At 40.2% G+C, this 14,269-nt stretch overlaps 1 protein-coding gene across 26 annotated transcripts in view; it reads left to right on the top strand.

The window, feature by feature from the left end:
* Positions 1-14,269, top strand: part of CADPS2 (calcium dependent secretion activator 2) — a 592,957-nt gene that overhangs the window by 391,170 nt on the left and 187,518 nt on the right. For all 26 annotated transcript variants that reach the window (XM_038405345.2, XM_038405323.2, XM_038405244.2 and 23 more), the window contains exon 9: positions 11,380-11,446. In XM_038405345.2, the coding sequence (XP_038261273.1) occupies positions 11,380-11,446 (67 nt within the window). The remainder of the gene's footprint in view (positions 1-11,379; positions 11,447-14,269) is intronic.

The raw sequence follows: 14,269 nt of genomic DNA, 5'->3' as shown, positions 1-14,269 counted from the left end.
CCTGTGGGCCACATCTGGCCCGCAGGACCCTTCCCTCTGGTCCCCGAGCTCCTGCCAGGGAGCGGGGTCACGACAGGCTTGCAGAGGAGCCAGCCCAACTCCCCGGCAACGCGGTGAGCAGGGCGGAGGCTAGCCCCTGGCTCCTCCCCTTCTGCTCCCCTCCCTTGCAGTCACAGTTCCCCTAGCACCTGGACAGCATAGCTGCAGCTCCGGCAGGGCAGCATGGCGATAGCACCACCAGACCTGGTGCTCCAGGGCAGCGCGGTCAGGGGGCAGGGAGTAGGGAGAGTTCCGGGGTGGGGGCAGGAGGCAAGGAGCAGGGGGGTGGTCAAGGGGCCTGGGGCCTGCTGCCGGGGACAGGGGCAGAGCAAGCCAGGGCCCCCCTCTACCCTCAGCATGCTTAGCCCCTGTCCTCAGCAGCCAAGCCCAGACAGGAAGCGAGCCCTGCCCAACTGCCAGAGAGAGCAGCCAAACGAGCAGGGGAAATGAACAGGAGAAGGACTGAGCCCCCCTTCTCCTCACCCCACAGGTAACATGGGACGGGGAGAGCAGGAAGGGTTGGACAGGGGGGTGGGGAGCAGGGGGGATTGGATAGAGGATGGGTGTCTTGGGGGGGATGGTCGGGGCAGAGAGCAGAGGAGTTTGGATAGGATGCAGGAGTCCCGGGGGGCAGTCAGGGGAGGGGAGCAGGGGTGAGTGGGGTGGGGGTTCAGGGTTCTTGATAGGGGGTGGGGCCAGGCCATGCCTTGCTGTTTGGGGAGGCATAGCTTCCCCCAGCCTTCCCCACCCGGCCCTCCATACAATTTCTGTACCCAATGTGGCTCTAGGACCAAAAAGTTTGCCCACTCCTGTTTTAGGGGGATGGCTTGCCAGGCCATCACCCAATCTTCCCACCTCATCCCGCCTTGGGACCAGCATGAGGAACTATTGGTGTGGTTCAGACATAGTATACATCATTAGTTATTTTAAAAAAATCCTATTTTATATTAGGACTGACTCAAATTAACAAAATCTAGTAAATTCAGAGTTAACTTTTGAACACAGATATTTTCCAGACAGCCAGCAAAGTACTGTGAGGATGTACAATATCTATATTTCTAATATCTGTAGACCTATTTCAATATATATAAAATCATACATATTTTTCAATTCATAGGTACGGGAAGTGCTGCTGTTATTTGTATAGTGCCAAGAGCAACCTCAACTTGCAAGCCAATAGGAAGACCAGGTCCCTGCTCTAAGAACTTAAATCTATACACATACAAAGGAGTGGGGAAAGGGAGCAATAGAAAGAGGTCTGATGGAATGGTGAAAGTTAAGCATTTTGTTTAGTTCATGATTTTATTTGGTTATTTTTCTATCGTGTCTTATTCATTCTGTGTATGATTTTCAAGTGTCTGTTGGCACCTGTGTAATGGGAGGGCTGAGTGGGGTTTATAGGTCTTTGAAATTCATGGGCTGGCAGTCAGAACAAGACTTGGGAGCAAGCAACTCTTGAATTCTAATTCCAGCTGTAACAGATTCTTTCTGTGGTCTTGAGCAGTTCACTAAATGCCTCTGCGTCAATTGCTGTCCCTGGAAAACTGAGATTCTAAGTAGTACTTACATACTTCCCTGGACCCTGGGGGTGTTTGTGAGGAGTAATTATTTAATGTTTGTAAACCATTATTCAAATGCCAAGTACTATTCTTATTAAGGAAATAATGAGAGTTTTAATTTAGAACTTTTTAGTTTCATTGATTTGTTTCAAAACTTTAATAATGTTTTAAAATAGGGGTTTTTAATTAATTTCCTTTTGTTTTTTATGTAAAAATCTGATTACTAAGAATTTTAAAAATAATTACAGGATATCAGAACACACTGAATAAATACCTTTGTGCACAAATTGAGTTAAACTCCTAGAATGATTTATTACTGTAACTTCTAACTTCAAAGTAGTGATAAAAGATGCCAGATACAGCAGAATTTACCAACCAGTAGCACACTCTGATGCAACTTCTCAGTTTCATGACACCCATTTAAAGAGAATTGCTTGAAAGAAATAAAAAATACTGTGATACTTGTGTCAGGAAATTAAAATAAGAACATCTTGGACTCACTTAATCTTGTCAGTCCATAGCATGAAAGTGTGGAATTATACACATCTACTTATTTTATTACTTAATTTTACTTATAACTCATATTAAAAACACTTATCTTGAACTAGAGATGCCTTTGATGTAATTAAAAGTGGAATTTTGTAAAGATAAAACTGGCAGCTTCCCTAAAACCAGCAGAAATATATAACCAACTAGATAGATCAAATATAAACAAAACCCCAGAAACATTCCACCATTTCTACCAGTACCTACTGGGCCTTCCCAAAGCCCTGGCTCAATAAAATTAGGCTATTTTGCATCAGGGAGGAGTGAATTCTAAAGCAGAGTGTCCATCATAGCCCTGGTCTACACTAGGAGAGGGGATCGATATAAGTTACGCAACTTCAGCTACGTGCATAACGTAGCTGAAGTCGATGTACTTAGATCGACTTACTGTGGTGTCTTCACCTAGGTGAGTCGACTGCTGCTGCTCCCCCGTCGACTCCACCTACGCCTCTCGTGGCGCTGGAGTACAGGAGTCGCGGGAGAGTACTCGGGTCGATTTATCGCGTCTAGACTGGATGCGATAAATCGATCCCCACTGGATTGATCGCTGCCTGCCGATCCAGCAGGTAGTGTAGACATACCCATTTAGAGAAGACCCTGTCCATGGCTCCCACTCTTTTATACCCCACGGATTCTAAGGGTATGTCTGCACTTAAAATGTGACAGTGGCACAGTGGTTCTACTGTCAGCATAGGTAATCCACCTCCCCAAGAGGCAGCACGTAGGTCCATTCTTTCATCAACCCAGCACTGTCTACACAGGGAGTTAGGCCAGTTTAACAACGTCACTCAGATGTGCATTTTTCACAACCCTGACTGATATGGTTAAACCTAATTTTGTAGGCCAGGCCTCAGCGGAGTTCCTTTGCTGATCCAGGCACAGGGACAAAGAGATTCTCTCAAATAGGCAGGTCCCAAGCCATTTAAGACTTCATAGGTCAAATTCAACTTTTCAGCAATATCTTGAAATCAATTGGATCAGTTTAATGTGCTGCTTGTGAGATACGCTACAGACTGGGTTGACTTAAGAGGTAGTCTTGTAGAGTGCACTGTAGTAGTCTGATCGAGAGGTGACCAAGTATGGGTGACTAATCAGGTTTGTATTCAAAAGAAGTGATCTGAATAGCCAAGCCAGAAGCTGAAGAAAGCTTTCCTTAGACATCACTGCTCTATGATTGTTCACCAATAATACCCCCATATTGAGAAGTAATAACAAAGGACAGGAACACAACTTCAAACACAGGGGCAAATGTAATCCTCTTTATATCTTCTGATTGCTTCCTCAAACCTTACCTAAAATAAGTCCTCAACCAACAGCAGGAGCTGGATCAGATTTGATAGGGAAATAGTGGAGTGTCACCAGCCTAGTGAAAACACTTCTGTTCATGACAGGTTTCAGAGTAGCAGCCATATTACTCTGTATTCGCAAAAAGAAAAGGAGTACTTATGGCACCTTAGAGACTAACAAATTTATTTGAGCATAAGCTTTCGTGAGCTAAGTGAGCTGTAGCTCACGAAAGCTTATGCTCAAATAAATTTGATAGTCTCTAAGGTGCCACAAGTACTTCTGTTCATGGTTTCTCACCAGACCTCCCAACAGTTTCAAATACACATTGAACAAAAGGGGTGAGGAGGATAAAAATAACTTTTCTGTCTTAATTTCTTATTGTCATGTCTCTATCAAGGTTTTTCTTATAAATATGTAATACAAAGCCTTTTACTAGGAAGTTAGATATTATGTGCATATTGTTCTGTTTCCTGTTATTGGAACACTGCCCACATTTATGTTGTATACACACATACAAAGGATATCAATCACTTTTTTATTGTCTTGGGGGTCCTTTCAAAGTTGAAGAATGCTTTTTACCTTTAATGTGAATGCTCAGTTCATAAATTTAGTTGATTTTACAGTACTACATAGGTTCAATTACTAATTAACAAACCATAATAGTATTTATTTCGCAGCTGATGTGAGTCCAGTAATGCTTATATAGTCATAGTAAAATGCTATTGGATGGTGCTATTAAGATGGTAAACAGACCTTTTCAGATAAAAATGTATGCAAGAATACACAGATCCTTAAGTGCACCCATATTAATCAAAATACTATATGTATAATGAAATGTATATAGAATGAAAAGGTGCTCAGAATAAATCACATTTTTCTGTCCATATTATGAGACTATTGCTCTTTGGAATAAATAGTACTATGTTCTCCCTCAGTTGTGATGCTTATATTACTTGACATTTCTCAAGATTTCTGCATCCTTAGCGGTCTTCATTACAATAGAAGTTTGGGGTGATATTTTTTCATTTGTTGAAGGTTTATTTAGTCCTCTTTCTCAAGAGAACAGAAAGTACTGAAATCAATCTGAGAATGTTTACTACTAGGCTTCTGATGACCCAGGTCATATTGTTGTCTTACATCAGTTGTGCCCCTCATCCTCAACTGAAGGCAAAAAAAAAAAAGGCTTAATCTCGTGGGGTTAAATAAAAGAAGGAATGCAGTGCAAGGAAGATTCCTTTTATGCAAGCAACCCAGAACGTGCAATGATGACTGAAAGTGCCTGTGGGCATTTGGTCCCTATTGGTTCTCACATCAAATGCAATGATGCCCACAGATAGCCTGTATTGTTGTCAGTTAAATGGGATCATGAGTGTCTGAAAGGTGTTTGAGAATGAACTGAAAATCATTTTCACAAGTGGATGATTACTTCTGCCACATGTTAACTGAACTCTATCAGAATGGCCCAGTTTTTTTGAGACTGCATTAATTGCTCCTTCAACCTTGACTGAGGTTTCTCTTTAAGAAAGCCCTTTGCTGGACTAAACTGCTATATGTATTGATTTTTCTTTCTGTATTTTTTCATTGTTTGTGATAAATGAAGCCTTGTAAAAGTAGAGGATTTATCATTCAAGATGTAAATTGATTGCTTCATTCCTTAGAATAAAAAGCTGGACTAAAAATGATCTGTGTTGAAGTAATAAGTCCCTTTCCCTTTTTTCCCAGCAGTGAATAGTTCCAGTATTCCACACACAATTAGAATTTTCAGCTATTCATTACTGCTGATTTTTCATCAAAAACTAAATTTCTGAACTCTCACAACATGAATTTAGTGCAAATAATCTGCCATACTCTTTCATTTTTGACACAATATAATTGAAACTAAATTACAATATTTAATTGTTTTTGAACTTTTGTAATATGTGGATATGTACTTTGAAAAACCTTTAAGCTTATTGTATATAACATTTTTGTCAGATTTAGCAAAAACAGTTTTCGCATTGCAAATATTTCAGGAGTACAACATTCAGTAAATTTGTTTTATTTTCAGATAAAAGGATATTGACTGCTCTTACATTGTTATATAAATAAAATCAGCATCCATCACAGTTTTTATTTCATCCAGAAAATTAATTATAAAAATTCCATGAAATGTGTATGAATTGTATTTTTGTTGTTGGAAAAAATACTGCAAGCAGTATAGAATAGAGAGTTTTAATCTATTACTTTAATTGGTTATAATACAATCTGAGTTCTACAGCTCAACTCTTTATGTGGATTGAAAATAAAAGGGAAATATAGCATGTTCATTTGACAAAACAATTTTCAAGGCTATTATTAAAACAGCAAACTTTTAAGAAGGTTTTATTTTCTAAATAGTTTTGTGTTGAATTTCAATCCCTATTATTATTAATACTACTAATATTAATATATGTTCATATTGTCTTGTCTTATCTAAAGGCCCTGATTATGATTGGGGCTCAATTATGATAGCCTGAGATTACTGCCAAATTAAAAAAATGAGCAAATATACAAAGGTTGAGGGAGCTGGACAATCAAGTATATACATTGTTAATATATGTACATCTTTTATATTTGTATGTTTGAAATTGTGTGATTACATAGATCAATAAATAACAACTTTTCCCAACTTGCCTTCAGCCTCCCCATTGAACATTGGCAAATTTGTAATAGGTGTTGTAACAAAAGTGGATCTTGAGAAATAGAGCTGAAGGTGAAGCTATTTCTTAATAAGCAAAGTGTAACAGTACTTTTTCAGAGGCCTCCATTTAAATATGTAGCCAAATTGTAATAATTCAAAAATTACCTTTGACAGTCCCGATGGTGGAACCAGAATTAAAGAGAGCGAGAGAGAGTACATATAGTAAATTGTATGATATTTTTGAGGAATATCATATCAGCTGTATCTGCATATGATTTTTGTAGTTTGACACAAAATATGTTTCAGTGTTTCCCAAAGAGAGAGAGAATCTATGAGAGAATGACTGCTGTGTGGTTTTCAGTATGGCTGAAGATAATCAAAAGGGTGTATACCCCAAGGTATAGTGTTAAGGGCATATTCTGTGCATGGAGTGATTGATCAGCACGTGTAAATGAATGAATTTACACAGGGATAGATTTAAGCAGCAAGCTGCAACTTTATTAACTGAGCGGAGGGTAGGCGTGCCCAGGCATTTAACTGGGTCCAGTGTGGGGTTACGGGGCTCCCACCATATAACTAAGGGTAGACCCTCCTAAGCCTAGCCCCTATGATTCAGCTCACTTCTGAGCCCTCTTGCTCTCCCCCCATATGAGAGTATAGAGGGTACCAAGAGGGACCTTGGTTTGCAAAGACTTCAGGTCTTCCCTTCTCCCAGAGGCACAAGGTCCACCAGTGAAATCCCAGGTCTCTTTCACCCAGTGCTTAATTTGTAATAAAAGAGCTGCCGGGGCACAAGCAATTTTTTTACTTTCATAACTGATGTGGCAAGCCTAGAGGTGCTGGGACTCAACCCTGGCATAAATTAAGCATTGCTTTCACCTCTGGGTCTGTCCATTTTACCATTCTCTCCAGTGAGCCATGGCCACAATTTGTGATAAACTAAAATTCCTATAAATTCCTAATATGAAATTTCCAAGTGCTACTCCACACAGAATGAATGTTTAGCTCTTTATGATGCCACAGGAGTTTTCACATGTGGAATGAAGACATGACATAGCCCTGGGTAATTACTGAAGTGTCCTACAGTAGGAAATCACACTTCTGTTTACAGAGAGCCCTGGAAGAGGGATTAATAGGTTCAGATTATTGTTGTGTGTTTATAGTGATTTGTAAAATCAAATGCCATAAGGCTTTGCTTCTCTGGGTTAAATCCCCGCTTTGTGTCAATAGTGCTAATTTCTTTGTTACCTAATCCTGTGTAAGAACAGCAGATTTTACAGTTAAATAGGCAATGTTTTCCTTCCCTGAGAAAGCTGGTATTAACATCTCACTTACTAGACGAATATAGGCATTTTCCCCTATATTTTTAAACTGGTTTTGCGTTGATAGTAAATTTTGAACATTGTGCCCATTTAAATGACAGTAATAAAAAAAGAATATCAAAGAGAAGTTTTAATTGTAAACAACCATGTGGGAAGAGAAGTTTTAAAAAAACAAACAAAAAAACCCACCACCTTTGTTCTTATAGAAAGACTTCATTCAGAGAACAAATGTTCATGGATCATCATACAATTAAGACGTCCTTTGTCATTTCTCAATGCTATGCTCATTTGGTCTCAGAGAAGACCTTTAGTGTGGGGTGTTCATTTTATGCTGCAAACCTCATAGAGCCTAGGCCTATTGCTGGACATGAAAGGATTATCTTGGAGTCAGGGGATCCTCTGATGGCGTAGAGATGGCTCCCTTTGTAACCATCTGATTATGTCTACCCTGCAGTTAGGCAATTGTGGCTGGCCTGGGCCAGCTGACTTGGGCTTGTGGGACTCAGTGTAAGGGGCTGTTTAATTGCAGTGTAAGCGTCTGGACTTAGGCTCTAGGACCCTGCAAGGTGGAAGGGTCATAGAGTTTGGGCTGCAGCCCGAGCCAGAAGATCTATACCAGTGGTTCTCAAACTTTTGTACTGGTGACCCCTTTCACATAGCAAGCCTCTGAGTGTGACACCCCCCCCCTTAAATTAAAAACACATTTTTATATATTTAACACCATTGTAAGTGCTGGAGGAAAAGCGGGGTTTGGGGTGGAGGCTGACAGCTCGCGACCCCCCCGAGGGGTCCCAACCCTCAGTTTGAGAACCCCTGATCTACACAACAGTTAAACAGCCCTGCATCCTGAGTCCCAGTCAGCTGGCATGGGCTGGCTGCGGGTGCCTATTTCAGTGTAGACACGCACTAAGGGATCACACCCAGCCGTAACTGTTCTGTGTCTCAGCAATTTCCAGCTCTTTACTCCTAGCTGCTGTGTTGGCCCCAGGAGGCCATGGGCATCCAGCATGGATTAAAGCATCACTCTTCTGAGTTATGCCAGAAGACTCGCTTGGCAGAAGGCAGGCTCAGGATTGAGAGATTACAAATCTCACCTGTGCACCCCCTTTCCTGAGCTGCTCTGTGGTCTCCTTTGTCTCCAAGGATGAGACCAATATTCTGTAGATGTTTTTGTTACTGTTCTTCAGACATTTTCATTCACACTTTTCCCTTCCCCAGACATGATCACTGAAAAGAAAGGAAATTACAAGGGAGAAGAATGGGTTTGTGTTGGCAAAAAAGAATAAATGTTCCAACCTAGGGGAAAGTGCTTGCCTCTTTTAAAGTATATATGAAAAGTAAAAAAAGTCACATTACACATTAGAGTATGTTTCTGGCACTCTGTGTGGTAAATACATATATTATTGGCAAACACTAAAAATTCTCACATAAAACACAGTTAAATATGTGCTCCCATTATGCCCTTTCTCTGACAGGTCTGATTTACACCCCCAGTTTCTTAAACTTTCTTTTTATCGAATTTAAGATAATCCTACAATTGAGAGAAGATGGGAATTACACAGCAGTCTCTAGAGTATTCAGCCAGAACACAATCACACAGCAGTCCTGCAAACAAACCTCTGGTACACAAACCAAATTGTCTCATCTCACTAGCACAAAAAACCCACAGTACTCAAGTAAAGCAGAATTCTTACACGTTTGTACCAGGGCATGAACTAAGGGAAGATAAAGCCATGTTTTAATAATGAGGGGAGAGGTTCAGTGTGTGATATAACAAAATGATCACAGTCTGATTAAAAACAGTTGTGTCCTACACATTCTCAGTGGGCAAAAGTTATATCCTTCACCTGTAATAACTATACAGTGCAAGAATCTGTTTAGAAACACAAGCGCACTTTCTTCTGTCCTCTGCAAAAGTGAGTGGAAGGAACGAGTTAGTGCCTGCACCTTACTGCTGACAGGGTGCAGAACACAGGGGATTGAGCCCAAAAAGACAGCAGAAACCTGAGATCCACAGGGAACCACAGTCCCAACCCCTTGGACCTCAAGCAGCTGTCCCCTCTATACTCCCATACAGCGATGGCTGCATGTTATAATCAGACCCTGTGCTATTGTGAACTCAGTGCTCCCATTACACTCTGTGCCTCTGTGGTCAAGAGACACAGAATACACAGAGGAGAGTTAATGCTGTCTCTCTCATTTTTCTTGTAGAACAGCTGATAGTTTGTAGGGTAACATACCTCTTAGCCCCTCCTTGGCAGTTTCCGTCCCATATCCCACCTTTTCTTAGTGAGGCATGGTCCACAGATCCTACAGTGAGTTTTCAGCCTTGCTTGAAGTTTTGGAGGCAGAACTAGCTCTGTCAGTCACCAGGAGGCCTTAGCCTCCACCCTCTGAGGAAAAATCAGTGTGTTTCTACCTCCTTAACTGCCAGTAGACAGACCTCCTGCTGCAGAGCTTCAGGTTTGAAACCAGTCAGATTCTTGATACCATGATTCTCCTCAGTGCTTTAACCCAGGACTGTCAGTTTGCAGTGCTGTCTACGCAGTCTCATGTGGGTCAAGGACACTTAAATACCACTCTTGGTTGTCCTCAGACTCAAGGGAAAAGAGAAAGAGAAGTGCTCACTCGTGTTTGGGAATGGAGTTCCCATCACTATGTCAGAAAAGGAAAATGCATGATCAAGAATCCAAAAATCTGTGACCCTGAGATGTCTACTATGGCACCATCAGTGCTGAGGGCTCTTCTCATTTTGCCAGTGATGTCGATGCCTAGGACTCTGGGTTTCTCGTCTATATCCTTATTTGTTGTGGGGCCTTCGGCACCTTCACCAGAGTTTATAGCCCTGAATATATGCTTTTCTGGGGAATGCTCTGTGAGTCCAGCCCCATCAAATCCAGACACTGAATTGGAGTTTTGTACAAGGGCTTTGTTCCATGAATTATACTAGTTATCCTCAGTGCAGTCTGGCAGGCTCATTGGGACAGCTCCTTGGGGTGGGGGTTGTGGTGTTCTCCTTCAGGTTCTACAAGGAGCTCTCTCTCAGCTTTTCTGGGCTGTTGGGTACGTTCATTTCAGACCACCTTCTTTTGCCCTCTGACATTATGAGCAGACTTGTCCGCCTCATGATTAGGAGTCTGACAATCATAAAATGAAAAAAAAGTCATAAAACTTGCTGCTAGTCTGTACCCTTCTGCTGCTCCTAAGATAACAACAGTGTTACTGTTCCACCCAGACTTTTACCAAGTCCTGAATTCTCTGTCCCTGGGAACACGAAGTCCAGTCTTTTATTCTTTACACCAGGTGAATCTGTATTTGGGAACCTCAGTTTTATTTACATTAAAGAGAATGAAGTCCTGTTTCCTTGATGGCAGTTTTATATTTGATCATCTTCCCGCATTGGCACTATGGTTGATGTTGTACAAAGCTTACCCACACTCAACCATGTTGAAGAAGTAACAGCAAAAAATTAGAAATACAAAATAAATCTGCACGGAGCAAAAAATGTAAGCCTGCAGTCTAATTCTTTGACAAAAACATACGTGTGTGTGTGTGTGTGTGTGTGTGTAGCCATAAGTGTTCTAATTTGCTATTGTTTCTATTCTGTTCTTTGCTATGTTTCTATTCTGTCTTTCCCTCTTTTTTTTCCAGTGTCAATTGCTTGCATAAAAGAGTCAAGCAGATTAATCTTTTTAAATATCAATGCAATCAGTTTGTGTCTGTTTCTCTTTGTCATATTTTTAATTACAGTCTAATTTTGAGTGAAAAGGAATATTTACACACTTGCATTTGTAATGGCTTGAATAAATAGAAGAGAAAATTACTTCTGTTTGGATTTAAAGGAAGGTTTAATTTAAATTTAATTCCCTTAATTTAAAGGAAGGTTAGATAGTTGAATAATTGTTTTCATTGGCTCCTCTTTATATCACATTGATTATTCACAGATAACATTTTTTTAACTTGGCAGGTATTTATATGCTCTTGGACAGAAGGTTTGGAAAAGATGGAAAAAACGCTACTTTGTTCTTGTTCAGGTTAGTAGTTTCTTTGTCTACCAAGTTTGGATGGTGAAGTTTCTGGAAATGTACTCTCAGAACGGTAAAATATTACCTGTGATTCTGCAATGTTCAAGCAGCATATTCTTCTTTGTAAAGACATACCTTCAATTTATGTTCACAGAACTCCTCCAGATTTTTAGCAGCATCATTATTTTTATTTATAATATGTTCAGAGAACAAAAGTGTGAGGGCATTTCACATACACATAGACCAGATCCTGCTCAGAAGAACTTCAAAATAAGAGTTCAATTTTAAAGACACTATTGAGTGAAATTCTATGGTCTTGAATTATCCCATCAAGCATGGCCCTTTCTAGCAGCATTCTGTTCAGTGAAAAAATTAAAAAATATTTGTAAAAAGTAAAATATATTTATCCTACCTGAATGAGCTAATTCAACTACTGTGTTCTGAATTTGAAATTAAATAAAAGTAACAAGGTACTACTATGTTACACTTTCTTGATGTTTTAGTTTTGTGTGTGTGTGTGTAGAGAGAGAGAGAGAGAGTATCCTTTCTATATTAGCCATTTAATTATAGAACTATGGGGTTAGAAGGGACCACAAGGATCATCTGGTGTAACCCTCTGCCAAGATACAGCATTTGTTGAGTCTAAACCATCCAAGACAGATGGCTATCCAGCCTCTTTTTGAAAACCTCCAGTGAAGGAGCTTCCACAACTCCCCTAAGTAGTTTGTTCCATTGTCCTAGTGTTTTTACAGTTAGGACATTTTTCCTGAGATTTAATCTAAATCTGCAATGTTGTAGTTTGAACCCATTGCCTCTTGTCCTGCCCTCCGTGGCAAGAGAAAACAGTTTTTCATTTAAACCAAATATGTGAATAATAGATTTGGAATAGAAATGCATATGCTTCCTATATGAGTTGTCAGTCTGGAGAAATGAACAACAATTTTAATTAGTGTTTAAAAAATCAGCATGCCCTCTGCACATTCTCAGGGTGATGATTGTTTTCAGGTCATGGTTGAAAATGTGATGTACTTTAGAGTCAGTTCTTCTCCTTTGTGTGTCCCTATTTTAACTGGCAGAAAGGTGCCATGGTGATGATGTGAATCTCCTTGAGTACGTGTTGTTTATATTATTGGTGGGCGTGTGGGGATTTCTAAAACAGTGGATAATTATTTTACGGGAAACCTATCTCCTTCCTCTAGCATTCTGTCGCTCATCCACACTCAACCTCTTCCCTTTGCCACTCCCATTCTGAGAGTTTAAAGGACATTAAGCAGAATAATAACCATCCCAGACAAAATCCTTGTTAAGATTAAATTAAAAGTTGAAAGCACTTGGATCTGGTTTGGCTTCGATTGAAGTCAATGGCTTCAGTGGTGTGAAATCAAGCTCCACCCTATGACTTTAGGGTAAAAATCTTTATAAGAATGCACAGGCTCACTGGGGAAGAGGAGTAGGCACTTTAGTTAGGCTTGACAAGTTCTTCTGAGCCTCTTAAGGCTCCCAGAGGAAGTTTTAGGGCCCCTTATGAGCCTCCCAAGGCTTAGCGGGGGTGGGGATGATGCTGATGTGGCTCTGTAAGGCTTGCGTATAGGCAGTGAACCTCTTAAAGTGCACAGAAGGGATGGAATGCCTCTCATCCTGCTGTGTCCCCTTGCTTCCCTCCTGCAGCCCCCCTGTTCTGCTGCCCTCTACCTCACAAAAAAGCTCTATTCTCTTCCTATTTGTGGACCTCCTAGACATGTAGAAAGTGAACACCTTAGCAGGCCTAGGGGGGTGGATGGAGAGGTTGTGGAACCAACTAGGAGACCAGCTGAGTCTAATAAACTTAATTTTAAGGATCTCCCACTTTCTGTTCTCAAGCTAGAATCTAGGGGAAAAGCATTACAATAAATTTCTAACGGTGATGATCTTCTGCACTAGACACCAGTGCTTTATTTTGGCCCATATCAGTAAAGTTGGTGCATGATGTCAGCATGACAGAATCATAACATGAAGTAGCTACAAAAATCAAATTATATTATATAAAGATACTGTGTGAATTTAATATTAGCTATACAGTCAGGCCCTGCTTATTAATGTGATCTATACATGCTACTTGCCTCATGTTATCAGTGCAAGTGAAAGGTTTGAAATAAACATGTAACAGTGCATATCAACCTGTTGTATTGATTCATTATTGACATTCTTGGTGATCCTCCCCTCTCTCTCTGTCTCTTTCATATCTATTTGACTTACATCATTAAAGCACTAAGCACATAAAATTCAGTTATATGATAGATGCCTTCAACATGGTTTACACATGGTCATGAACTATTATTCAAGTGTGACGTTAATGTGTAATGCTGATTGTGCAGGAAGCTGATGTGAGCGAGTGGTTAGTCCCTTTTATTTAGAAATTATACCTGTCTGAGAGGGAACAGTTTGATAGTATAGAATGGATACAACTGGCTTTTGAGTATTTGGAAATTCTAACTACTTCTGTTCTGTGATATAATTGTTTGTTTATTCCTTTTAAAATCCAGTCACTTCTTTAGAAGGCTATCTATCCATCCTTCTTTTCAAACTGGAAAATGACAGGGGCACAATATCTTATATTTTAGAGAAGAAGAAAAAACAGGCAGTTCTGATATTACATCTTGCATACAATCTCGTAATATTTTCTTCTGCCAAATATAGAGACATTTCTGTTATAATTTTAATTCATTCCTAGCTGTTCTTTTCATCATTAAATGCCAGAAGTCCATCTGCCTAAATATTGGGTCTCTTGTTATCTCAGACATGTTGGCTAAATCTTGCTGTCTTTATGACCTGCCACAGAAATCCTTAGAAATT

This window comes from Dermochelys coriacea, chromosome 1 (genome assembly GCF_009764565.3).
Source record: "Dermochelys coriacea isolate rDerCor1 chromosome 1, rDerCor1.pri.v4, whole genome shotgun sequence".
In the NCBI taxonomy this organism is placed as follows: Eukaryota; Metazoa; Chordata; order Testudines; family Dermochelyidae; genus Dermochelys; species Dermochelys coriacea.
Note: the sequence above shows the minus strand (reverse complement) of the source record. Positions and strands in the feature narration are given on the sequence as shown.